Source organism: Petaurus breviceps, unplaced genomic scaffold (genome assembly GCF_028583685.1).
Source record: "Petaurus breviceps papuanus isolate PSGF00001 unplaced genomic scaffold, PetGlider_PUasm1.0 181, whole genome shotgun sequence".
Lineage (NCBI taxonomy): Eukaryota > Metazoa > Chordata > Mammalia > Diprotodontia > Petauridae > Petaurus > Petaurus breviceps.
Window position 1 is genome coordinate 25,572,428 of NW_027185784.1, and position 23,800 is coordinate 25,596,227.

The window sequence follows — 23,800 nt, forward strand, 5'->3', positions numbered from 1 at the left end:
GAGAAGGGGGTAAGGGGAAGAGAGAGGGGGAGAGAGGAGGAGAGGGAGAGAAAGGGAGGGAAGGAGAGGGGAAAAGAAAGGGAGGGAAGGAGAGGGAAAAGAGAGGGAGGGAGGAAGGGAGAAGAGGAAGAGAAATGGGGGGGGCAGGGGGAGAGGTCAGAGACAGGGGAGGCAGCCGGCCGTCCCCCATCCGGCCTCTAGGGGAAAGTGGGGCAGGGCTTTCTCCCCGCGGGCCGCTGGGGCGGCGCGGGCTCGCGTGACTCGGCCCCGGGCGCACCTGCAGCGCCGCGGAACCCGAGCGCAGGTGGCCGCGGTCTTCCGGGCCGTGGGGGAAGAGCTTAAGTCCGCGCACCGGAAGGGCGGCCCGGGGCGGAGAGCGAGGAGCGCCGGGTGCAGAGCGAGGCCGGTAGAGGCGCTGCTGGGCGGCGGGGCAAGCGGTGAGTCGGGCCCGGGGCGGGCTGGATATGCGGGCGGAGCGTGGGGTCCCAGCTCCTCCGCCCGGGGGAGTCCCGACCCTCCCTGGCTCTGTACAAGCGAGGCCGGTGCCTCGTGGGGGGCCGCCTGGACGCGCTTGTTGGTCTGCGTCCGCATTCACGTGTGGCTCCTCTGACCCTCCCGCAGTCAGCCACGCGCATGGATAGGGGGAGAAACGGGGAGAGTGCGCGACGTGACGGATCCCCACAGGCGTGCGTTCTCCTCTCGTGGCGCATTGCACTTTTCCTTCTGAAGGCACCGAGGTCTGTGCAAGTCTCTCAGTTCTGTTGGATCGTACAGCCCTTACGGGCCCAGACTGAGACTTGGGCTTGTGTCCCGGGGCCTCTCGGACGTTAGCGAAAGAATGAATGAGTGAATGAAGTACTTGTCCTTAGCTTTGTGCCGGCCTTTCCGTTCTCAAAGCACATCCCCACGCCGCCTTTTTGATCCACCCAACCCCCCTGTGAGGTAGGCTGGAAAGCAACTATTCCCACTTTACAAATAAGGAAACTGAGGCAAGGGTCATCTAGGAACCTGATCTTAGCCTAGGGATCTGGCCGTTATTACGCCATACAGTCACTCCTAGGGCTGGCAGTCAGGCTGACAGGACTTATGATCTGTCGCTGACCCGAGGCGTGATCGTGGATAATTCACTGAACTCCTTTGGGTCTGTTTCCTCATCTGTTATACAGGGATAATAATGTCTTTCCTGTTTACCCCTGGTCTTTAGGAGGATGTAAGGAGATGGTAGATATGGAAGTCTTTGGTACATATGAAGTGGTTTGCAAACTAAAATTATTTGGTCAGCAATTTAAAATTGAGGAATTCTGGGGTTTGGATATAAGAATTCAAGAATTGATATAAGATATCAAGATTTCTGTCTCCAGTATGTAGTATATAAGGCAGATTCTTCTGTACCTGTGTTGTTTCTGCTATATGTTAATTCATCCAACTCAAAGGGTATTCCGAATTCAGGAACTTTTTTGAGTTGATTCTATATTGATTCATAGCATTCACAGTATCTTCCTTTACTTCTCTTGGATAGAATGGAGAAATGCATGTGTGGGGAGCTAAGTAATTCTCTCTCTAGATATTTCAGCTACTACCTTCAAGGCAAGGTGCTGGATTTAACCTGAGGGAATCTCAGCGAGTTTGAGGGACCTCTGTCTAGTCTAGACCTGACAAGTGGTCATCTAACCAGCTATGGATCTGATTGTTTTATTATCTAATTTATCTCTCTCCATAAGAATAGAATAAGATACTTTATCAAAAGCTTTCCTAAAATCTAGACAAACTATCTGTAGCATTCTCCTCATCTACTAGTTCAGTAACTTGTCAGAAAAGGAAGTGAGGTTGGTTTGGCGTGATCTACTGTTGATGGAGCCATGCTGACTCTTTGTAGCCACCATTTCCCTTTCTAAGTGTTTACCAACCATCACTTTGGTTCATTCTAGAATTTTCCCAGGAATTGAAATTAAGCTCACTTAGTTTACAAATTGTATTCATTTCCCTCTTTTTTTTTTAATTGGAGCATTTGCTCACTTCTAGTTTTATAATTAGTCTCCTGTTTTCCATGATCTTTCAGATTATTATGGGACCCTACTAGTTCTTTTCTTATCCAAAGATGTAATTCATCTGGGGCAGGTGACTGAAAGATCTAGGTGTGTCCTAATACCCCTTTCTGATACCGAAGAAAATTCAGAAACACCTCTATGTTTAGGTGACTCAGTCCTGGAACCTATCCCTAGACTAACTTTTCTTGAAATCTGACCAAAGAATGAAATACTCAGCTAGATCTGACTCAGTAGAGACAAAGCCAAATCCTGGGGCATTTCTCTAAGTTAAAGAAAGGCAACTCTTTTTTTACTTCAGTTATAAAATACATATCTTTGAGTCCTGTCCACTTTTTTTTCCCTAACTTACCGTTTTTCAACTCTCCCTTTCCTCCAACTACTTCGTGTGTTTGTCCTTTTTCTAAGAGGACCGTGATGTCATCAAAATGATATGACTTCGATTTGAGTGAGGGAGGGCTGTGCAAGGTCACCAGCCTCACTTTCTCTTCCAGAGCCATCTGGGTCCTATGGCCAGATATTTATCAGGATGACTAGAAAAGGCCAAGGATGCAGTGGAAGACCCTGGTCCTTTTAGGCTTGAGGTAAAGCCCATTCAGTGAATAGGCCTCTTAAAGAAGTGAGCCTAGGGATGGTTCCTTTTAAAAGAAGCAAACTGGGAGGGGAAGGCCCTCAGGGTTACTGGTCAAAAGAGAAACAGTTACTATTGACATTCTCGATGAGCCATGGGTCCCCTGTATTGAGCCATTAAGTGGTGCTTGGGCTGGGACCTATTGTGGTCCAACCTAAGAGCTCCAGAGTGAAATGGGTCTAAGGTTTGGTATTTGAGAAGAAAGAAAGAAGGAAAGAATCAAGGAATCTAGCCAGTAGACCCCAAGTAACTGGGCAGCTTCCGGCCATGAAAATTACCTTCCTTTGGAGAGGAGAGGGAGAGGGAGAAGCTGAGGCCGAGCTGAGTTACTCGAGTGGCTTGGTCCTCATTCAGGTGGCTCAGACTACTCAGGTTGTTCAGTGACCATGATCTCAGGGAAATGACTCAAACTACCATCCTTTGGTAAAGAAGTCAAAGTGTGAGAGTGGTTAAGGTAAAGACTACATTCACTCCTGCTAAGCCTTCGTTATTAAATAATGTTGGACCAGTGGTAACAAAAGGGAAGAGCTTCTTACTTTAGTCTGTGTTCATGCATGTATGCTGTTTATCCTACTTGGACTTCTCTGTAGACCTTAGATCAGCCACATCTTTGAGGACTATTGCATCACAAGACTCTTAAGCATTAAGGGATCTCTAAAAGAACATTTTTATTGAAAAGATGAGTGTTTGTACCAGGGAGCAGGTTGATGTTGTCAAAAGGATTAGACAGTTTTCTAGATGTAGTTCAACCTGTTCTCTTCATCTTATTCATTCCTGGGCTCCAATTAACTATCCATATGAAGTACTTGTCCTAAACATATGTACTAATATGCTACTTCAGTTAATGGCCTTGCCTTCCACCTAAATACCATGATCTAGACAAAAGGCTTGTTTCTTTGAGTTTTTCCTTCATGGATTGATAATGCTGATACCTTTTTAGTAGTCATGGATCATCATGTTGAGGAGGCCTTGGCTCACCACATTCAGCACTTTGTCATTCTGAAATGACACACCTGGAGAACATCTTCATATCTAGGGAATCCTCCCATTTTGTCCCTTTATAGGGCATCCTCCACTGAACCTTCGGCAAGCATATCTTCCCTGACTTGTGCCTCATTGGACAGTGATTATCAGAGGGTCATTGGATAGTTATCTCTATAATTTCATTTATTATGGAATCTTATATGATCCTATGGATAGAATTTCCTCATTGGAGGAAAACTGCATTTTGATCCTTCAAGGTAACCAATAAATATAATAGGGTCTTGTAATTCTCTGCAGCCTTTAGTCAATTAAGGGATTGTAATGATGCAGCCTGCTGTAGAAAATTTTTTTGTGTGTGAAAGGCTATCTGTTCCCTTCTCATAATTTCATCAAGGATACCCTGAAATGTGTTTAGATCATTCTCATAAAAACTTGTATAAAGATGAGAACGTGAGCATGTGGGTTGTGGTTGTTAATGTCTTCTAGATTGCCTTTTTGGGACATTAATGTTGTCTGATTTTTTTCCATTCTTTTGGTGCCTTTCCCCCCTGAGATACCTTATAAAATGATCGCTGGGATCATAGAGTTGGAAGGCCATTCATTCCAACCCCCTCATTGTACAGATGAGGAGACTGATATCCAGAGAAGTTAATGGACTTACCAGGATCACACAAGCAGTTAGTTGTGGAGCTGGGATTTGAACCCAGTAGCTCTCACTCCAAATCCAACCCTGAAACAATTGATTTTTCAAGCCTGGTCTTGCCCAGTCAGTCCACTGAGCTGTTTCTAACTTAACCATACTCCTTTCACTCCCTGAGCCCCTCTGTATCTAGAAACTTCCATATATAACTCTGTCAGTCAACAAGTATTTACAAAATGCCTTCTCTGAGCCAGATGGTCTTCTAAGTGCTTGGCAGGAGCAGCTAAGTGGCACAGTGGACAGAGAACTGGGCTTTTGATCAAGAAAACCTGAGTTCAGGTGTGGCCTCGCACACTTCCTATCTGGGTCACCTGGCTCAACTGTAAAATGATGATTATATAGCTCCTATCTCTCAGGGTTGTTATATAGATCAGGTTAGATAATTTTAAAGAACTTGGTATGGTACCTGATACAGAGTAGGAGTTTTAAAATGTTTGTTCCCCTCCCTTCAAGGAGCTTACTTTTCAGACTGGAAACTTCCAGTTTCCTAATTGATTGCTAGCTCCCTGTTTATGTTTAGTTGTGGGAAAACAATCTGACCTGCCTGTGTGGAATTCCTCTGATGCTTATAAATACCCATTATGCTGAAGCACGGAGTAAGGATACCTCAGGGGATTTGAGATCATCGTGATCTTCTTTCTCTTGCCATTCCCTGAATTCTATTATACCCAAGGTTCACTGATGAAATCTTGGTTGTTTCCCAGGCTTGCCCTTTCCTGTCCCACTTTGGAGTTATCAGACCTGGCTCTGAGGTGGGAAAGTCATTGCATTGCCCTACTTAGGACTTCTCAGTCCTGGCCCCAAGGAGGACAGGATGTCACTGAGCTGCTTTGGGGAAGGTGGGGGGGGAAGGTTCAGAAAATTGTTCAAGTACCTTTTGTTTGTTGACCCCACCTCTCCTTTCATCTTCCCTTCTGTGGGCATAGGTAAGCCCTTCTCTTAAGGATGCTGAATGAAAGGGCATGTTTGGTTTTTCTAATTCTTCTGTGAAGCCTCGTATTCCTAGCAACTGGTCCTGAATGCTTTTGTGATTCTGATTCACCTGTACAAATTTCCTTTGTGTTTAGTTAGACTAGTTTGCTCCCTCTTTCTAGCTTTGTCTTCTTAAGTGCTATACTTCCTTGTATAGCACAGAAGAGGCTGGGGTGGTGGAGTTTAAATATCCACTATCATTCATTATAAAAACAAATCATTATAAAATACAATATGTTAGATTTTTCACCTAGTTTTCCTCCTGTGAGCTTCTGTTGGCTGCTTTTGGGGGGGAGTATTAAAGGCTTCACACCAAAATCTGTTGAATTGGTTTTGCCCCTAGTACTTTTCACTGTTTTGGAGGTAATTCTACTTATGCTTCAGACACAGTATGGGACTAAGAATATGAGTACAAAGGACTGGTAGTTGACAGGATACAATCCCCCCCCCCCCAAAAAAAAAGCCATTTTCTTAGGCAATTATACACATGTACAAAGTATAGATAATAAACATGGTAAACTCTAGAACCTAATGCAAGGAGGCAAACTCATCTTCTAAAACAATGCTTTAGTGAGTTTGGTGGGATGAAATTCATGATTTGGAAATGGCCCTAGGAGGGTTCCTTTTGCTAATGAGGAGTTGAGTAGATGTTCAAGTAGTTTGCTTATTAAGAAGATACAGGAGAAAATTCAGGAACTGGAAGAGAAGTTTTTATGGAAAACATTTGAATGAGAATCAGTGGAGGAAAGAACAAGTAATGTTTTTGTGAGTATACTGTAGATCAGGATGGAGAACCTGTGGCCTCGAGGCTATATGTGGCCCTCTAGGTCCTCAAGTGTGGCCCTTTGATTGAATCCAAACTTCACAGAACAAATCCCCTTAATAAAAGGATTCATTCTGTAAAAGTTGGACTCAGTCAAAAGGCCTTTTCCAAGAACCTGGAAGACCACAGGGGGCTTCGAGACCCAAGGTTCCTCACCCTTGCCGTAGACCTACTTGTACAGAAGGAGGAGATAGACTTAGTTTGGGAAACATTACCTCTTTTGGAGGCATGATATTGTAGGAATGGGGAACTTTACATACCAGGATATCTGCTGGCAAAAGCAGAATGCTTAAAATTCTTCATGTGATTTACTGATAATTTGGTTCTTCAGAAGATAGAAGAAAATATTTTAAATACTTTAATGAGGCTTTCTGTCCAGATGGAGGAATCTAATCATGTTGTTGTTCTCTATCATGGTCAAGGCACACATGGAGCATTGAGTTTTGTTCTGGGCACAACATTTTAGTTAAGGACATTGAAAGGTAGGGAGTGTCCAGTGGGGATGGGATTGTAAACCATGTGAATGTCATTTGAATGAACTAGAAGAAATGGTTAGCTTGGTCAACAAGTCAAGTCAGCAAGCATTTATAAAGTGCTTACTCTTTTTCAGTCACTGTGTCTAGTGAAGAAGATTGGAGGTGGTGGAGATGTGACAACTGCTTCCTGATATTTGAAAAAAAAATCTTGTAGAGAGGCATTAAGCTTGTTTTTCCACAAAGTTATAAACCCGCCGATTCAGGCCTGCCTAAACCAGTTGCAGTATGTAATATCACAAAGCTGTAAGAAGTGATGAATATGATGACTACAGAGGACCATGGGAAGACTTGCATGAACTAAAAATACAAGTCACTTTTTTTTAAAGTCATCTTGTTTTTCTCTGCTCCAGAGAGCAGCACTTGGGAGAAATGGTTAGAGGTTGTAGCTGTAACTCTTGATGCTAGGAAAAGACTCCTCATAAGTAGAGTTGTTCAGAGGAGAATGGGTTGCCTCAGAAGGTGATGTCCTCCAAGGGAGGCTGGATGAATGATTGTTAGTGGTGTGGTAGAGAAGAAAGGCTAAGATAAATGACTGCTGATTCCTGGTAAGACCAAATCTTTTGCTGAGTTTCTCTGTTTATTTGAGGGGGCAGGGGAGGAGGGGAAAGGGAAGACCATTTTCAGTTTGCAGAACTGTAACATGAACAAAAATATGATAAGAGGGTAGGCTGGGAGTGGAGGGTGGAGAATAGCCCAGTTTTGTTAGCTTCTCAACTTCATGGAAGGGGAAGAGATAAGGAGGAAAAACAGAGTGGACCTACATTATAAAAGACTTTTAATGCTACTGCTTTCTATTTAGCAAGCAGTGGAAACCACCCTGGGGTTTTTAGTTAAAGGAGTAGCACTCAGAACAATCTTTTAGGAAAATTACATGCATTAGGTTGTGAAGATTGGGTTGGGGAAGGGATAGAAGTAGGAAGACCAGTTAGGAGAACATTACAGTAGTCTAGGAAAGAAGAGATAAGTGCTTAAAGTCAAGGATCTTGCCGAAGTAAGAAACGAGGGGGTCAGTACAAGAGATATGGAAGAAGTTTTGATCAGACAACCACTAATTGGATATAGGCATGCTCTTGAAGAAAGAATCAAAAATTGAGTGTGGGTAACTGGAGAATGGTCATGCTTTAAACAGAAATAGAGAAGTTAGGGGAGGGTACAGGTTTAGAGAAGATTGATTTCTGAATATGTTGAGTGGGCTATCTAGGTAGAGATGTATATGAAGCAAAAATAAAAGAGGAAAAATAAGGAAAGGATTAAAAAGTGGAAAAATAGGGGCGGCCAGGTAGCACAGTGAGTAAGAGCACCGGCTCCAGTGTTGAGAAGACCTGGAGATCGAATCCTGGGCTCAGATACTTAGCACCTACCCAGAAACACCTGGCCATGTAACCTTGAGCAAGTTACTTAACCCCAATTGCTTAGGGGAGGCCAGGTGGCTCAGCGAGTAAGAGCACCGGCTCCAGTGTCGGGATGACCTGGATCAAATCCGGGCTCAGATACTCAGCACCACACCCAGAAATAACTGGCCGTGTAACCTTGAGCAAGTTACTTAACCCCGATTGCTTTAAAAAAAAAAAAAGTGGAAAAATAATACAAGTTAGAGATAGGAAAAAAATGTGAATATTATATGATTACCCTGGAGATCTTATGCTAATGTCCACTCTTCCTTTCCAGGTTCTAGTAAATTAGCTGACCTTCTAGAGAAGATGACTCAGCTTGTCAAAACTTTTCGGAACCATTGGAAGAAAACTACATTTGGTGCCTGCCTGCTGACCTGGGGAGGACATTGGCTATATGGGAAACATTGGTGATTATCTAATTTTCTTTTTCAGGGAAAATTAAAAAGTGGCTATAGGGGAGAGGTGGTATAATGAAACTAATTAAAACCTTATGTACTTTCTGTTCTAAATTTGAGTTCTTTTTTCGAAACTCTTTTTGTAACCAGAAGTTACAGGAAGCTAAGTAGAGTTGTCAGTTAATAAGTAATTATCTGTAGGTTAAAGAACAGAAGATGAAGAAAGGTTGTTTTCTGCATTCTAAGTGGGGAAAATTGTCAGTCAAAATAATTTCCTATGATTAGAGGGAGTCTAGGCTCAAGGATTTTTATACTGCTTTCTAGGGTTACTGCCCTTTTCCTAACCTGCTCCTGCTCCTCCTAAAAGCTCCGCTTTCTCACTCACTATAAGCTTATAGCTCCTAACCCCTATTTTTCTGCTCCTATAGGACCTCTCATCATTCAGTCTCTCCCAGTCCATTAGCTTTCTAATGACAGTTGATTTTCTTGCAACCTTGACCCCCTGGTCACTTAAATACTTTATTGCCTGTCCTTATTCTACCCCACGTTGGTGTGTCCCTCCTTAACCTCATTTGTCCTCATATACTGCTATTTCCTGCCTTCTTTTTGGGTGGTATATGCTGATAGAGAAAGATGCAAATCTCTCCGACTCAAATTCTATAGCCCTTTGTGCTGCTCATCAGTCCTTTTTATTGGTTCTCTGGCACTATCTGCTCAGTAGCTATTCCAGATTCTCTCTACTGTGCTTATTTTCCCTACACAGAATCATGAGGTCTTAGCCATCATCTGGTCTAACTTGTCGTTGAACAAGAATCGTCTCTGCACCTTCTGTGACAAGTGGTCTTTAGTGTTATGGACTTCACTGACTCGAGGCAACAGACCCCCAAGTTTGCATGTTTGTAGTTCCTTCCCACTTTGCTAATTCTGCTTTCTGAGGCCAAGAGAACAAATTAAAATCCTCTTCACCTAACTACTTTCAAAATATTTAAAGATAGAAATAGTTTTTTTCCTCTGATGCTTTTCTTCTCCAGGCTAAACATCAACTGGTTCTCGGTTGGCCTGGTCTTTAATGCCCTCACTGTCATAGTTGCCCTCATATGACACTCCATTTTGTCAGTATCCTTCTTAAAATGTGACATCCAGAACTAAATGTAGTATTCCAGATATGGTCTGATCAGGACAGAGTACAAATGGACTCTTAACCTCTCTTCCATGGTTATTGTGTCTTTATAAACTTTTTGTTCGCTTTTTGCCCCCCCATAATATTACCAATTCATATTGAGCTTCCAGTCCACTAGAACCCCCTCCTTCATTCTCAGCATATCCTATTGCTTTCATCTTCACTCAATAAACATTTCCTGAGCCCTTGTTTATAATTATGAAATTGTAGACTTAGTTGGAACAGCCCTCAGGTATTGTCTTCATCATCTACAGGTAGGATCATAGGCTTTAGAACCACAAGGGACCGTAGAAAGCATCTAGTCCACCCCTTCATTTTTGCAAATGAGGGTACCAAGACCCTTAGAAGTCAAGGGACTTGGCCAAAGTCACAGATAGCTTTAAAGAGCACCTTTTATTGTCTTCACTGTTTGACCAAGCCCAAGCTCTTAGTAGGCTTCAACCTTCTCAACATTATTTTTACACGACCTTGCTATGTTTTTTTGTGCTAATTCTTATTTACCTGTGTAATAGTTAAAATTAGGGTAAACTGAAGCACAGAGTTCTGAGCCCAATCAATTTATTAGTGAAGCACGAATTTACCAATAAATAGAATCTCAGCTTCCCCAGTAAAGTTAAGACCCTGAATGAGGGCGACAAACTCTCTTAAAAGAGAGCATAAAAGCTTTCAGGAAGTACAAAAAATAGGAGAGTTAGCACCTTAGCTGGAAGAAAATTTAGTTGGATGGAAATTGGGAATGCGGGCTAACAACCCACTAATTCCCTGCCATGACAAAGAAATGTTCATTATTAAGGCTATCTGCATCTGCAAGGACAGAGATAGTAAACTGAATTTCTTTGGATAACAAGTTGGTGGTGTAAAAATAATAGACCAGATTCCATGAGGTCTATCTGCCTCCTTCAAGGGTAACATATTTCCTCGACACACTAATGTTCAATCATTTTTAGTCATGTCTGACTCTTCAAGACTCTATTTGGGGTTTTCTTGACAGATACTGGAGTGGTTTGCCATTTCCCTCTCTAGCTCGTTTTACGCATGAGGAGACTAAGGTAACCAGGGTTAAGTGATTTTCTCAAGGTCACACAGCTAGGAAGTGACAAAGTGCAGATTTGAACTCAGGAAGAGGAGTGTTTCTGACTCCAGGCCCAACGCCCTAGGGATCCACTGCACCAGTGAGCTGCCCTAAACATAGGAATAGAATAGTTAACTGAGCTGAATTTCTGAACTAAACTCATTGCAAGCCAACTGAATTTCTGAACTAAGTTCAGAGACAAAGAATCGTGCCTTAGTTACAAGACAAAAGTGATTCATTGTAAATAGGATCAATTTAAAAAGGCACAGAATCAGTCTGATTATTTCGCCTGCCTTTGCTTTCCTCTTTTATATAACTGCATTCTTTCAAAATATGAACTCTATTTAACATCATTTTTCTCTTTTAACAATCCCTTCCTTTCCTTCTCATTAGAATAAATTGTGACGGCTACTAAAGTTTGAGTCTACTATTCTTCAAAAATACTTAATGGGGGGAAAAAAGGTTTCATTGATGCTTTTTCTTTTTTTAACATTATTGTTACTTCTCAGTGACACTTCCCCACCATTGTTCCCACCACTATCACAAGACCTTACTTCTAACAAAGGGGCACAACAAACCAGCACATTCCTGCCATTTTTTTGAGCTAAGTTCCCATAAACCATCTTGGTGAATGGGACACAACCTAACTTATTTTTGTACTCAGTAGAAAGAATGTTAGATTTGTTGACAAAAGACCTTGCTTCAGATTCTAAACAAGTCATTTAACTTCCCTAGGACTTAGTTTCCTCATTTTTAAATTGAAGGGATCAGGTATTAGTCTTCCCTGAACACATTCTATACCCCAGAAGGTGGAATTATAGTTGGGACTTCAAGAAAGTCAGGAGGGTGGAGATAAGGAGAAAATATTACAGGCATGGGAGATAACCAGTGAAAATGCTTGGAGTTAGGAGATGGTGTCCTCCTTGAAGCACAGCAAGGAAGCAGCCTTGTGCCACTGGATAGCAGAATATGTAGGGGTAAAGTAAGAAGGTAGAACAAGGCCAGGTTGTAAATAACTTTGAACGTCAAATAGATAATTTCATATTTGGTCTCAAATGTCATAGGAAGCTATTGGAGTTCATCAAGTCACCCAGGAAGAGGTGACATGATTGGATCTGTTCTTTAGGAAGTTTAATTTGATAGTTGAGCAGAAGATGGAGAGGAGTGGTGAGAGACTTGAGAAAGGGAGACCAACCAACAGGCTAGTGCAATCCTAGACATGAAATAATGATGGTGTGTACTAGGGTGGTGGTATTTTATTTTATTTCTTTAAAGCAGTTGGGGTTAAGTAACTTGCCCAAGGTTACACAGCCAGTTTTTTTGTGTGGGTGTTAAGTATCTGAGGTCGAACCGATACTGGGTCCTCCCGACTCCAGGGCCGGCGCTCTTACTCACTGCACCACCTAGCCGCCCCAGGGTTGGTGGTATTTTCAAAGGAGAGCAGGGGTTATATGTAGGAGATGTTAGGAAGGTAAAATTGGCAAGCCTTAGCAGCAGATTGGATATGGGGGTTGAAAGAGAGTAAAGTTGAAGACAACACCTAGATTATGAGCCTGGTGCTTGGGGACGGTGGTTATACCCACAACGGTGAGAAAGAAATTCACAAGGCAAGGGTGATTTCTGGGGAAAGATAATGAGTTTTGGACATAGCAAATTTATTATCTTCAGGATATCCAATTTCCTATGTCTAATAGGAAGGTGAAGATTGAGTCCAAAGCTTAGAAAGATTAGGGCTGATCTGAGAATCATCAGCATGGAGGTGATAATTGAAACCATGATGAGATAACCAAGTGAAATAGTATAGAAGGAGAAGAGAAGACAATCCAGAACATACCCCTTTGCGATACCCAAGATTAGCAGGAGTGACCTGGATAACGATCCAGTAAAGGAGAATGAGAAGGAACAATCACAAGGGGTAAGAGATTAGGGTCAGAAACTTAGAGACTGGGTATCAAGGAGACAAGGGTGATTAGCAGTGTCAGAGGCAGCAAGGAATTCAAGAAGGTTGAAGATTGGAAAAAGGCCTTTGGGTTTGGCAACTAGGAGATCATCGATAACTTTGGAGAGAGTAGTTTAAGTTGAATGATGAAATCAGAAGCCAGTCTGTAGAGAATTAAATAGGAGTGAGGGGAGAGAAAATGGAAGCATCTTGCGTGAATGTCCTTCTCGTAGAGTTTAGCCATGAAGGGAGAAGAGATAGGGTAGAGATAGCAGGATGAGACGAAGTGAGGATTTTTTAGATTCCTCTGTAGTCCCAGCTATAGATCTAGAATCCAGTAATGCTTAAGTTTAGGGTACTTATCAGACTCTGCCCATTGGTTCCCCTCACATAATTACATGGTGGTAAGAATGCTGAATTTGCAATTAGGGGACTTGGGTTTGAATCCCAGCTCTACTCCTTATTACTTTGTGACCTTGGACAAGCCCGTTGGCTTTTCTGGGCCTCAGTTCTTCATCTGTAAAATGAGAGAAGTGGACTAGATGTCCTCCCAGATACCTTCCTGCCCTTAGTCTGTGACTATGCTTCTTAGTTTCAGATTCGGAAGTGGCACACTCACCCATATCACCAGTTAACCAGCCAATTTTAGGAGGGTTCTGTGCTATGGGGAATTCCACAGAGGTACATGGGACATGTTCAGTGCCTTCTAGGAGCTTACAGTATTTAAGGAGGGAGGAAACACTAAATATATAGTAATAAATACAAAGCATTTTATATCCAGTGTTTTGCAGTTAAGTGCTAAGAATAAGTGATGTTAGGAAAAAAATGAGGACTTCCAGGTGTAGAGATGGCACTTCTTATTAGGATGATCAGAGAAGTCATTGTATAATTGAGCCTTGAAAAATGATTATCATTTCAATGAGTGGAAGAGGAGATGGGAGAAAGGATAAGGTAGGAAGGTAATTCTAGCTAGAGGGAATAGTATAACTGAATGCATGAAGCCTATTCCAGGGATGCTGAGTAGCCTATCTGCTTTGACAAAAACTTGGGGTTTGTGTTGGGGAGTAGTGGGAAAGAGTTCTTTTAAATTTCTTGTCATACAGCCTTTTTTCTGGAAATTTGTTAATTGTTTCAATTGTTATTTTATTTTCTGCGTTCATAAGTTCTAGGCAATTCTTTACTATTTTTTCTTGCATTGTGGTGTTAAAATTTTTTGTCCTGTCATGGTCTTCTGGGAGACCTAGGATTCTTAACTTATCTTTAAACATCTTCTATTTGAGATATGTATGTTTTGAAGTTTTTTGCAGAGTGAGCTTGCTTTCTTTTCATGTTATTATTTTTTGCTTCTCTTCTAGATTGTCTTTCACTTCTGTGTATTTAAGTTTCCAGTCTCTTCTCTTTTGTTTCTTTGGTGAGACTTGCCATGGCAGATTCCAGTTTTTCTATTCTGACCATTATTTTTGCTGTTCAGGACATATATTCTGCTCCTAATTCTCATTTCTCATTTAAGCCACTCTTTAAACTACTTAAAATTTTTAAACCATAGTTTGTTGTAGTTCCATGTTCTCTTCACTTCCTGCAAGGTGTTTTGCCTTATCAAGTATTGTATTATTTTCCTTTAATAGTATTTTTTCATAGATGCCTGAAGTTGTTTTCTGGATCTGGAGGCCATATTTCCTTCTGTTGTTAATAGTTTCCCTGTGGATTTATTCTCTTATGAGTTTTCTTATTCCTGAGGTCTTTGGTAATTTCAATCACCCCAATTTTCCCCTAGTCACTTTCTGAGTCTGTCCCTTCTGATGATGGTTTCCATGGGGGCTGGATCTTAAAGTATCTCACACTGGGAAATTCACCATTCACCCGCCTGGGTCTGTGACCCAAGTGACATTTGAGTGGTCAGAACTGATCCCAGCTGGGTTCTGTGCTCTTTCCTCTCGTTTAGTGGAGGACCACAGAGCCCGTGCACCCTCCACATTGTACCCTTCCCTGTTGTCCTATCCTGTTCCCTCCATTCATTAATTGTCTGATCAAAAAAAGCTTCATAGAATTGGGCCTTAAAAAATGACCAGGATTTCAGTAGGTGGAAATGGTGAGGAGATAAAGGGGAGAAGAAAGGTGGAATGTAATTTCAACTAGAGAGAATAGTGTAATTGGCCAAAATAGAGTGGCTGAGATTATGACTGCTGAAGGCCAGGCAAACTTCTGTAGCTTGGAGCCAAAGTCTTTATGGCACTGGAAGGAAGGAGGGGGGTACCTTTGTGTAGGGGTGGCTTTTGTTGTAAGCCTTTATCAGGTCACTGGGTGTGCTAGAGCTTCCTGACAGCTGGTAGCATGGAAGGTAGGAGAGAAGTGTTAAGTAAAGTCAGGGTCAGTGAGTATCAGTTCATGAGTTTTGGGTTTGGTTTTGTTTTTAAACCTTCTTTTGGTTTCTAGGTGTTCTAGAACATGGAGCAACTGAATTTGTTTTATATTTAATGCATGATTTACATTTTGGTGGGGTTTAGGATATCCTGGGAAATCAGAGAAAATGTGTAGTCCTTCACCTTGTTGATCCCATGACCTGAAAGCGTACATTTTTTTATTTGTTATGAAACTTGACTTAAGGTTATATTATTGGGTGTTTTTTTGGGAGGGGGGCAGGATGCAAGGAAATTGGGGTTAAGTGACTTGCCCAAGGTCACACAGCTAGTAAATGTGTCAAGTGTCTGAGACTGGATTTGAACTTGGGTCCTCCTGACTCCAGGGCCTGTGCTGTATTCACTGTGCCACCTAGCTGCTTCTTAAGTTTGTATTATTTTGCTAAGTAAGGTTTTCAGTTCTTTAGAGGGTCTCTGATCTCAATGATGTGGGTAATTCCTCCAGTGATTCAAGTTTCTGTAGACATTTTTTTGGTAATATGTTTTGGTTTGGTAAAGCATTTTAATCACCAACTTCAATTCCTTCAGCTACTGAGTGTGTGTAACCATGGTCCAATTGCCACCCAGCAGTCCTACTAGAATTACAAGGGCAATTTTTTTTTTAAGCTTTTATTTAGTATTTTATTTTTCCTCAGTTACATGTAAAAACAGTTTTTAGCATTTGATTTTAAAACGTAGAGCTCCACATTCTTTTCCTTCCTCCCCCTCCCCCCCATTGAGAAAACAAGCAATTCTTTATAGGTTATACTATATATATATTTATAGGTTATATATATATATAGTCATGCAAAATATATCCATAATCGTGTGAAAGAAAACATAGACAAGAAAAAAAAACTCAAGAAAAATAAAATTTTAAAAGTATGCTTCAGTCTGTATTCAGACGCCGTCAGTTCTTTCTTGGGGTGGCTAGCATTTTCATCATAAGTCCTTGAGAGTTGTCCTTGGATCATTGTATTCTGAGAAAGCTAAGTCATTCACAACTGATGATCTTACAATATTGCTATTACTTTGTATATAGTACATTTCACCTTGCATCAGCCAATGCAAATCTTTCCAGGTTTTTCTGTGAGCATCCTGCTCATCATTTCTTAGAATACAACGATCTTCCATCATAATCACATGCTACAACTTGTTCAGCCATTCCCCCATTTATGGGCATCCCACAAGGACAGTTCTTGAAGGCATGTTGAGCGAGTAAATGACAAAACCACAAATCTGCCTAACAGAGATGATAACTTTGACAAGTTTTTTATTCATACTGTTTGAAAATGAATGAAGTTAAAGAAACTTGTAAAAATATTAGGTGGTGAAAGAAGTAGGTGACTAGAAGCCTTTAATACTAAGTGGTCATGTCATTGGGACTAGTGGTTGCCCAAAGTTAAGATGGTGCAGTTTAACCAGAGGATTTATAGATGTATATTATAACTCTTCTCATATACTAAAAGTTTTGTTTCTCATTCTTTTCCTTTTCATTACCAGTTACAGAGATTCCTTTGAAATAGCCATATTTTTTATGTGGCATAAAATGATATGTGGGATACCATTTTAAGTGACAGTAACTTAATTGAGTTAGTAATTTTTTTTCTTTCATGTCAATCATGTCATTGGTTTTCTAAGTATTTTGTCTGATGTTTTAAGAAAAATGAGATCCAGGGGCAACTAGGTGGTGCAGTAAATAGAATATTGGCCCTGGAGTCAGGAGGACCTGAGTTCAAATCCAACCTAAGGGACTTGACACACTCATTAGCCGTGTGATCTTGGGCAAGTCATTTAACCCCAATTGCCTTGCCTTCCCCTTTACAAAAAAAAATAAATAAATAAAATTAAAAGAGAAAAGAAAAATGAGGCCCAAATTCATTTCACATTTGCCATTATGTGTAAATATTGGGTATTTCCTTTCATTAACATGCTGTTTATTATAGAATATACTTATAAAAGACATAATGAAGCCACAGTAATCATCCTATGTGATTTGTCTGACTATTTGAACTGGGCCCTGGCACATGGACCCTTAGCGAGTAGTAGACTCTCTAAAGTGGTAGCGGGATTTCTCTGAAGAGCACATTATTTCTTTGAAAGGGGCAGCCTCCACCTTTTGGACCACACAGCTGACTGCTCAACCGATTGGTAAGGATAAAGACATGCTGCATGTATTGTAGTTCTGAAACAGAACTGTCCAAGATCAAAACAGAATTAAGAGAGAACAGTCATAGCAAAACTATATAAATTCAATTTGTAATTAATTCCCAAATCAGATCTTGTGGAACATAGTCTATGAGGTATCCTCATAGGCATTCTCTTTTTCTTCTTTCCACAATAAGTTATTTTGGTGTCTTAAAAAGATACATAACTATTCTAAAATAATCTTTTGTGCAATTAGTTAGCTTGCTCACATAGAGAAGAAATAAATATTTGCAAGATTATTATCAGAGGTAGTAGAAGCACGACCCTCCCGCAGCTCCGGCTTCCACCCTCCCCAATCCATGTAAAAAGGGGACTCTAAACAAACTTTGGAGCTACAGAACCCACAAAGTGACACAGAGAAGCTAACCTCCCGCTGAGAACAGCCCGGCAGGCCGGCAGAAATCGGCCAGCGCAGCGCTCTGGGCGCCGAGCTCAGCCCCACTCCGAGGCTTTAGCCCCAGGGTGGGCCTGACCAGCCGCCAGCCAGAGGGACTCCAGATCAGCAGCAGCTTTGGCCGTTTCCAGATTTATCAACACATAGACGCGAAGGACAAGGTGAGAGGCCAGTGCATTCTGGACTTTGGGACCCAGTAAATGGGAGTGCGTGGCTTTTACCCCTGGGGCGAGAAACCGCTGAGACGCCAGCACAGCCTGCCAGAGCCATGGCGGCTTCAGCTTCTGGCCTGCAGAGTGTAGGGGGACCAAGCACCAGTCTGAGGGGTCATCGCTCTTGCTTTAACCTGCTTGGATCTGGATTGCAGTCTAGGGTGGAGGTCCTGGGGTGTGTGTCCAGCTTGCCAGAGCGTGTGGAGACCTCAGAGAGGGCATCCATCTAATACCTCCGGCAGCTGAGAAAACCCCAGCGTTTGGGACGAAAACTCCCCTGTCTGGTGGCAGAGTCCTACTGTCGCAAAAAGCCCAAAAGTCAAATCATTGAGTGGCAAAATGAGCAGGCAAAGGAAACAAAGCAGACAGAAGATTCCAACATTACACTCCTATTTTGGGGATAAGAAGGAGCAAGGCATGGACCAGGAGGAAATCAGTGAAGTCAGAACTCCTGCACCAAAAGCTTCAAAGGAAAATACAAGCTGGTTACAGGCCATAGAGGACCTTAAGAAGCAGATAAGAGAAGTGGAGGAAAAATTGGGAAGAGAAATGAGAACAATGCAAGAAAATTATGAAATGAGAGTCAACAGCCTGACTGAAGAAAATAATACCTTAAAAAACAGACTGACTCAAATGGCAAAGGAGGCTCAGAAAGGCAATGAGGAGAAGAATGCCTTAAAAAGTCGAATTTGCCAGATGGAAAAAGAATCTCAAAAGCTCACTGAGGAGAATCATTGCTTCAGAATTAGATTGGAGCAAATGGAAGCTAATGACTTTATGAGAAATCAAGATGCTGTTAAACAGATCCAAACAAATGAAAGAATAGAAGGCAATGTGAAATATCTCATGGGAAAAACCACTGACCTGGAAAGTAGATCCAGGAGAGATAATTTAAAAATTATTGGACTGCCTGAGAGCCATGACCAAAGTAAGAGCCTGGAAAGCATCCTCCAGGAAGTTCTCAAAGAAAACTGCCCTGATGTTTTAGAACGAGAGGGCAAAATAGAGGTTGAAAGAATCCACCGATCACCTCCTGAAAAAGATCCCAAAAAGAAAACTCCTAGGAATATTATAGCCAGGTTCCAGAATTCCCAGATTAAGGAGAGAATATTACAAGCAGCCAGGAAAAAACAATTTGAATATTGTGGAAACACAATCAGGATAACCCAGGATCTGGCAGCTTCTACACTGAGGGATCGAAGGGCCTGGAATGTGATATTCCGGAGGTCAAGGGAGCTGGGATTAAAACCAAGTCACCTACCCAGCAAAACTGAGTATTCTGTTTCAGGGGAAGATATGGTCATTCAGTGGAATACAGGACTTTCAAGCATTCTTGCTGAAAAAACCAGAGCGGAATAGAAAATTTGACATTCAGATACAAAAATTGCTTAAAAAAAAAAGATACAGGGAAAAGAAATCATAAGGAACTTATCAAAGTTGAACTATTTTTTTTTTTAAGCAATTGAGGTTGAGTGGCTTGCTCGGGGTTGCACGGCCAGTTGTTGTTTCTGGGTGTGGTGCTGGGTGTCTGGACCCGGATTTGATCCGGGTCGTCCCGGCACTGAGGCCGGTGCTCTTGCTTGCTGAGCCACCTGGCCAAAGTTGAACTATTAACATTCCTACATGGAAAAACAATAATTGTAACTTATGAAACTTTTCTCAGTAGTTGAAGGGATTAGAAATATATATTATATATATATATATAATATGTCTTTATATGAGGGTATGCAGGCATATGAATACATATGTGAATGTGTGTATATATGTTTACAGGTATACATAGATAGAGGGCACGGGACCAATTTAACAGGAAGGGATGATACTTAAAAGGTGAAATTAAGAGGTGAGAGGGATATAATGAGAGGAGATGGGGAGAGACAGAGTGGGGCAACTATCTCATACAGAAGAGGCAAGGGAAAATGGTTACAATGGAGGGGAAGAATAGGAAGGCAAAAGGGAATGGGTCAACCTTATTCCTATTGAATCTGGCTTGAGGAGGGAGGGAAATACACACTAAATAGGGGATCTCACCCTCCAGGAGAATGGGGGGGAGGGGATGTGAGGGGGGATGATGGAAGGGAGGGCAGGCTGGGGGGGAGGGAAGTTGGAAGCACCCACTTTTGAAAAGGGACAGGATCAAAGTAGAGAATAGAACGAGTGGGATGTGGGATAGGAGGGAGGGAAATATAGTCAGTCTTTTACAATATAACTGCTATGTTATTGTTTTGCATTAGCCACACATGTACAACCTATACTGAACTGCTTATCTTCCCAGTAAGGGTGGGTGATAAGGGAGGAAGGGAATGAATCTAGAATTCAAAGTTTTAAAATCAAATGTTTAAATATATATATACTATTATCAATATTGTTTTACATGTAATTGGGAAATATAGAGATCCACCATGCCCTACTGGAAAAGTTGAAACGGGTATGGGAGAAAATATGGGAGAGAGGAGATCAGAGGTGGGGATATCCTGTGGGACTGCTGTTTTGGGGGGATGGGTGGGGGAAAAACTGAAGCATTATATAAATGTGAATTATTATTGCTGTGCTATGATGTGTAAAGAGTGCTTATCTTTGAGTCATAAGACCTGGGTTCTAAGTCCACCTCTGGTACTGACTAGCTCCTTGACCCTGGCTTAACAAGTCAATTGAATTTACCTGAATTTCAGTTTCCTCAAGTGTAAAATGGGAATAATAATTCTTGTGCTATCTATCTCACAGAGTTATTGTGAGAATGTGTTTTGTAAACTTTAAAATGCTATGTAAGTATGGGTTATTTTATTATTAAAAATTGTGAGAAGTAACCAAATGCTATAAAATAATAGTGTATAATGCTAAGAACAGTGGTCTTGGAATTAGAAAACCTGAGTCCAAGTCCTGACTTTGACATTTTACTGTGGAATCATGGGGAAATTGTTGAGCCTCCGCTTCCTCATCTGTCAAATGAAAATAATATTCAGGCAGTGGTACTTAAAGTTCAGAAATCATTTATATGTGGCTTTCTAAGTATTTCATAGGATCTAGAAATGGGAAGGACCTTGAGGTTATCTGGTCCATACTCTTTATTTAAAAAAAAATTAACTCAATTTTATTTTCTTTTCAGTTCCAAATTCTCTCTCTCCCCCACTCATTGAGAAGGCAGAAAACCCCAAATCCATTACAAATATGTATAGTCAAGCAAAATGTATTACTACATTAGTTATGTCTCCAAGAAAAAGAAATTGATAAAAGAAATTATATTTCATTCTTCAATCTTGAATCCACAGCTTTCTATCCAGAAGTGAATAGCATAAGTTCTTTGGAATTGTAGTTGGTCATTGTGTTGATCAGAGTTACTCAGCTTTCAAAGTTGAATATCCTTACACTATTGCTGTTACTGCATAAATTGTTCTCCTGATTCTGCTTACCTCATTTTGTATCAGGTCATATGAGTTTTCCCAGGTTTTTCTGAAACCATCTCTTTCATCACAGTAGTATTCCATCACATTCATATACCACAACCTGTTCAGCTATCTCCCGATTGAAGGGCATTGCCTCGATTTCCAATTCTTTGTCACTACAAAGGGCTGCTATAAATATTTTTGTATATATGAGTACTTCTTCCTCTTTCCTTGCTCTCTCTGGGGTATAGACCTAGGAGCAGGGTATGTTCAGTTTAATAGGGATTGTTGTTATTGTTGGGAATAGTTCCAAATTGCTTTCCAGAATGGTTGGACTAATAAGTTAGTGTGTCCATTTTCCTACATTCCCTCCATTTTTTGACATTTTCCTCTTTTTTTTTGTCATTTTAGCCATTATGATAAGTATGAGGTGGTACCTCAGAGTGGCTTTAATTTGCATCTCTAATTATTAGTTATTTAGAGCATTTTTTTCACGTGGCTAGTGATGGCTTTGATTTCCTTTCTGAAAAATGACTGTTCATATCCTTTGACTACTAATTGGGAAATGGCACTTATTCTTAGAAATTTGACTCAATTCCCCATGTATCTTCGAAGTAAGAACTTAATCCCCCCCCAATTACATGTAAAGATAGTTTTCAACATTCATTTTTACAAGATTTTGAGTTCCAGATTTTTCTCCCTCCATCCTTCTGCCCCAAGACAGCAAGCAACCTGATATAGGTTTTACATGTACAATAATGTTAAACATGTTTCCACCTTACTCATGTTGTGAAAAAAGAATCAGAACAAAAGGGAAAAACCATGGGAAAGAAAAAGCAAAAAAAAAAAGTGTAAATGGTTTATTTTGATCTGCATTCAGATTCCATAATTCTTTCTCTGGATGTGGATAGCATTTTCCATCATAAGTCTTGGAATTGTCTTGGATCATTGTATTGCTCAGAAGAGCCAAGGCTGTCATAGTTGATCGTTGCACAATGTTGCTGTTACTGTGGACAGTGTTCTCTTGGTTCTGCTCGAGAAATAAGACCTTTCTCAGAGAAACTGACTGCAAATATTTTTCCCAGTCTCCTGCTTTTTTTTCCTCATTTTAGCTGCATTGATTTTATTTATGCAAATATATTTTAGTTTCATATAATCAACGTTATCCATTTTACTTTGTCTGAACCCCTATGTCTCTTCTTTGGTCATAAACTCTTCCCCTATCCACATATCTGACTACTATTTTCTTCCCTGCTTCACTGTACCCAACTGTGAATGTATGTGTATTCTTTCCTCCTTTAACCATTTCAGATGCACATGAGGTCCCTGTCATCTGCTCCCCCACTAACTTCCCCCTCAGTGTTATATAAACTCCTCTTTATGCCCCCTATTTGAGATAAAATTTTTCTCTTCTTCCTTTCCCTTCTCCCAGGACATTCCTCTTCCCCACCCATTCCATTCTTTTCTTGAGATCATCCCAACACAACAGATCCATACCTAGGCCTTTTGTCTGATTAGACACTCTATCCCTGGTGATGAAAAAGTTCCCGGGAGCTATATATACTTCCCCATTTAAGAATGTAAACATCTTAATGTTATTTAGTCCCTTGTGATTTCTCATCAGGTTTGCTCTTTAAAATTTCTCTTGATTCCTGTGTTTTTATATCATATTTTCTACCCAACTCTTATCTTTTCATCAGGAATGCTTGAAATTTTTCTAATTCAAAGTCAATTTTCTCCCCTTGTAGGATTATACGCAGTTTTAGTGGCTAAATTCCTGGTTATAAGCCTAGATCTTTTGCCTTCTGGAATGTCATATTCCAAGTTCTCCATTTCTTTATATTGGTGGCCATTAAGTCTTGTTCAATTGTATCCTCCTTCACGTTTTAATTATTTCTTTCTGTCTGTTTGAAATATTTTTTCCTTGAACCTAGAGCTTTGTATTTTGGCTGTAATATTCCTGGGAGTTTTCATTTTGGGATTTCTTTTAGGAAGTGATTTGTGGATTCTTTCAATTTCTACTTTGTCATTTGGTTCTAAGGTAATTGGACAGTTATGATTTATGATTTCTTGGAAAAAAATGTTTAGATTTTTTTTTCTTGATTTTTGAGTAGTCCTAAATTATCTCTCTTCAGTATGTTTTCCAGATCAGTTGTTCTTCCTGTGAGATTCACATTTTCTTCTGTTTTTTGGCTTTGTTTTATTATTTCTTTATGTGTCATGGAGTCATTAGCTTCCATTTGGCCAGTTCTAATTCTCATTACTTTTTTTCAATAACATTTTTCTAAGCTGTTTCTTAACCCCTTAAGGTAGATGTTCCCCAAGGTTTGTCCTTGGTTCTCTTTACTCTGTGTACTTTACTTTGACAGCTTTATCATCCTTTATTTCAGATGCCTTCCACCTGGGCTCCCAGGGGCAATCTCTGATTTCTTCTGAAATGTCTTACAAGAACCTCCAAATCAATGTCTCTGAAAAAGAACTTCTCTTCCCTACCCTCCACCCCTTCATACACCCACATATGCTCTTACCCCCCTAC

General features: G+C 40.8%; 1 protein-coding gene across 5 annotated transcripts in view; it reads left to right on the forward strand.

Annotated features, from left to right (window-relative positions):
• Positions 1 to 294: 294 nt before the first annotated feature.
• The window catches only part of AGK (acylglycerol kinase), a 97,511-nt gene continuing 74,005 nt past the window's right edge, over positions 295 to 23,800 (forward strand). For 2 of the 5 annotated variants that reach the window (XM_069087385.1, XM_069087389.1), the window contains exons 1-2: positions 295 to 437; positions 8,360 to 8,492. In XM_069087385.1, the coding sequence (XP_068943486.1) occupies positions 8,392 to 8,492 (101 nt within the window). In that variant the 5' untranslated portion in view covers positions 295 to 437; positions 8,360 to 8,391. Of the gene's footprint in view, positions 438 to 497; positions 738 to 794; positions 943 to 7,089; positions 7,237 to 8,359; positions 8,493 to 23,800 lie in introns of those variants that run through there. The other 3 variants (XM_069087386.1, XM_069087388.1, XM_069087387.1) reach the window with 3 other exon arrangements.